Source organism: Macaca nemestrina, chromosome 3, assembly GCF_043159975.1.
Source record: "Macaca nemestrina isolate mMacNem1 chromosome 3, mMacNem.hap1, whole genome shotgun sequence".
NCBI classification, from domain to species: domain Eukaryota; kingdom Metazoa; phylum Chordata; class Mammalia; order Primates; family Cercopithecidae; genus Macaca; species Macaca nemestrina.
The window spans coordinates 95,236,844-95,239,614 of NC_092127.1; the positions used below are offsets into that span (position 1 = coordinate 95,236,844).

The window sequence follows — 2,771 nt, forward strand, 5'->3', positions numbered from 1 at the left end:
TTTATCTCACAATTTAATTATTGATCTGAGTTCTTTTCTTTGAAGGGGTTTTAATACTACCTGAAGGCACCAAGTTTACCACATTTTTCTTCAAAACTGTAAGATCGCATAAATGGCATTTAATAGAAGACTTAGCTCAATTCTTCAAAGTCATTCATTTAAAAATTGTTTTCAGTAGTTATACTCATGGAATAAGTGACAAAAAGGTTTCTTTTCACGTTTATTTTAATCATTTGCAAAAGAAAATACATTAAACAATGGCAGTTGGCTTTGCTAAATTAAAATAAAATGATCTCGAATAGCAAACGTAAAAAACGAATCAAGATAAGTAGAAATGTTTAGCAAACAATAATAAATAAGTCTTCTAATATTAACAAGGCAAAATAAAATTGACCAAATGCTTTTGACACTACTAGATTTTTAAAAAATTTTTCATTTTTTAAACAAACATTTGCAAAGAGCTTAAGAGTTATAAGTGGCTGTGTAAAAAACAAAACAAAAACAAACAAACAAAAAAAACTGGTCTGCAATTGGCAGTTGAGTTTCTCCTGGAGCCACCACCGCAGCAGCGGCTGATAAAGTGCGTGCGCCAAGTTTCCTAAAAGAGGCCACTCGCGATCGGATGCACATACTGGGTATGTTTATACAATATATAAACCTTAAAGTTCCCTGTTTTCTAACAATTCCATAGTCAAAAGTTATCCACTTTGGAAGCACTAATTTTGCGTTTCATTGTGCATTTTGGAAAACAACTTCGGAAGACTAAATCTCCCACACTTGAGTGCGCAACACACAAGGATGGATGCCCAGGGCACAAAATAAATTAAACCCCAACCAGTGACAGAGAAGATGCGACGTTTCAGCAGCGTATTGGCAGCAGGGAACTAGAATAATGATGCCATATATGGGTACATACAATTATACTGTATCTATCTACAGGGGGAGCAGAAGGTGGGCGGAAAGGACACGACTTTAACAAAGTTTTCATCAAACAGTATGGACCCTAGGAAGTTTGGAACAGCCGCGGCATTTGCAAACCATCAAATGTAGCTGCCATCTGAAGCCAAGCCGTTGCTAAACAACGACGGTCGCAGAGCAAAAATTAAAGGGTGCGGGAATCTTTAACCGCGGGGCTTCCCGCGCACTGGGAAAGGGCAGTTTTGTTTCTGTCTCAGTTTTCGGGCTTCTGTCACCTTCCTAACTTGCCTCATCCGAGTCACTGTAATGGGAATGGGGGGAAAATTCCCCGTCGCTTCTGTGCGACCGAGGGGAGGTTTTGCTGTTTTCTTCCTGCACTGGCTGCAAGATGCTCCCGGGGAGCGAAGGAGACAAATTCTTTTGCGCCATCATCGCTGTCAGGGCGCTGTCCTCGAAAGTCGAGAAGTGCAGAGCGTCCAGCTGCACCGAGTACCCTCCCGCAGAGGCCGGGGCTGAGAAGCGAGTTCGACAATTCCCGGGCGGGGTCGGCCGCTGACTCCCTCCGGAAGCCTGCTGAGCCCCAGCTGCGGTCGCGTTGCCGGCGCCCCCTTCATAGGAGGCGGCGGTGCGAAGGTGGTGGTGGTCGCTTTTGCAGGAGACTGGAGGCGGCGGTGGCTGTTCCCCTCCGCTGGGCGTTTGTAGCAGCTCAGACAAGGCATTGATGTAGATTTGGGCCATCTGCAGGGTCTCATATTTGGACAGCTTCTTGTCGTTGTTGAACGACGGGATAACATTGCGCAGCTGGTCGAAGGCGTGGTTCAGCCCATGCATCCTGCGCCGCTCCCTGGCGTTGGCTGCTAGCCGTCTCTGCTTCTGCACCCCATTCACCTGTTTGCTGGAAGGGGCCCGTTGGCGGCTGCAGCTCAGATCGTCTACCACCACCCCGCCTTTCAGCTTGCACAGCTGTTCCCGCACTTTCACCGGCCCGGGGCTCTTGCTGCTGCTGGCACCGCCGCTGCTCCTCCTTACCAGCTCCCCCCGGCCGTCCGCCTCGTCCCGGGGCGCCGCGGCCTCCGAGGCACCCAGCTCCGGGGAATGTAGCAAATACTGGGCGGCGCGTGCCGTGCAGATGCCCTGCAAAGTGGGAGCCAGCCAGGCGCGTGGGTCGGTGCTGTCCAGGAGGGACAGCTCAGGCGGGTAGACGTGATGCTCTCTCTCCTGCAAAGTTGCAGGTGGCTGTGGCTGCGGCGGCGGTTGCGGGAGATGATGCGGCTGGGGCTGGCGATGGTGGTCTCCCAACTCCTTCACTTGAGCCCACTCTTCTGCATGCAGCAGGCGGGACATTGCACTGCAAAGGCTCGGAGGCTCAGGATCGGAGGCAGCACTGGCACACCAGCTCAACCAAAAAAAGGTCCTTTCCGGGTCTCTTCTGCAACGTCTTATTTTTTTCCCTCCTCGACCCTCCCCCACCCACTCGGAGATCACACACCAGGTCGCGTGCAACGAAGCTTCTCCGGTTGCTGAAGGCGCTGCGCCCCTTTAAAAAGCGGCACGCGCCACTCAGTCTCCCCCCGCTCCTCTCCCAACCCCCTCCTCGCGCCGGTCGCGTGTCTTCTCAGCCAATGGAGGGCGCGGGCAGTCGCGTGCGAGCAGCCAATCAAAGAGTTTTTACACCCCGAGAAAAGTTGTGTGCAGAGGACTCCCAAGCCTGCTCAGGCTTTTTTTTTTTTTTTTTTTTTTTTCACCTTCTTTTAAATTCGTCAGATTCATATGTTAATTGCAGGGTTGTAATTCGACTCCGGTGTATGTCACCACCCTGGCGGCTGGGGTGCGGGAGCCGGTGCGGAGCCGGC

The 2,771-nt window shown here is 51.0% G+C and overlaps 1 protein-coding gene across 1 annotated transcript; it reads right to left on the bottom strand.

The window, feature by feature from the left end:
• Positions 1-210: 210 nt before the first annotated feature.
• Positions 211-2,433, bottom strand: LOC105479617 (atonal bHLH transcription factor 1). Its single transcript, XM_011737662.2, has one exon. The coding sequence runs from the start codon at positions 2,260-2,262 to the stop codon at positions 1,198-1,200; it is 1,065 nt and encodes a 354-aa protein (XP_011735964.1). The 5' UTR covers positions 2,263-2,433; the 3' UTR covers positions 211-1,197.
• Positions 2,434-2,771: the final 338 nt, after the last annotated feature.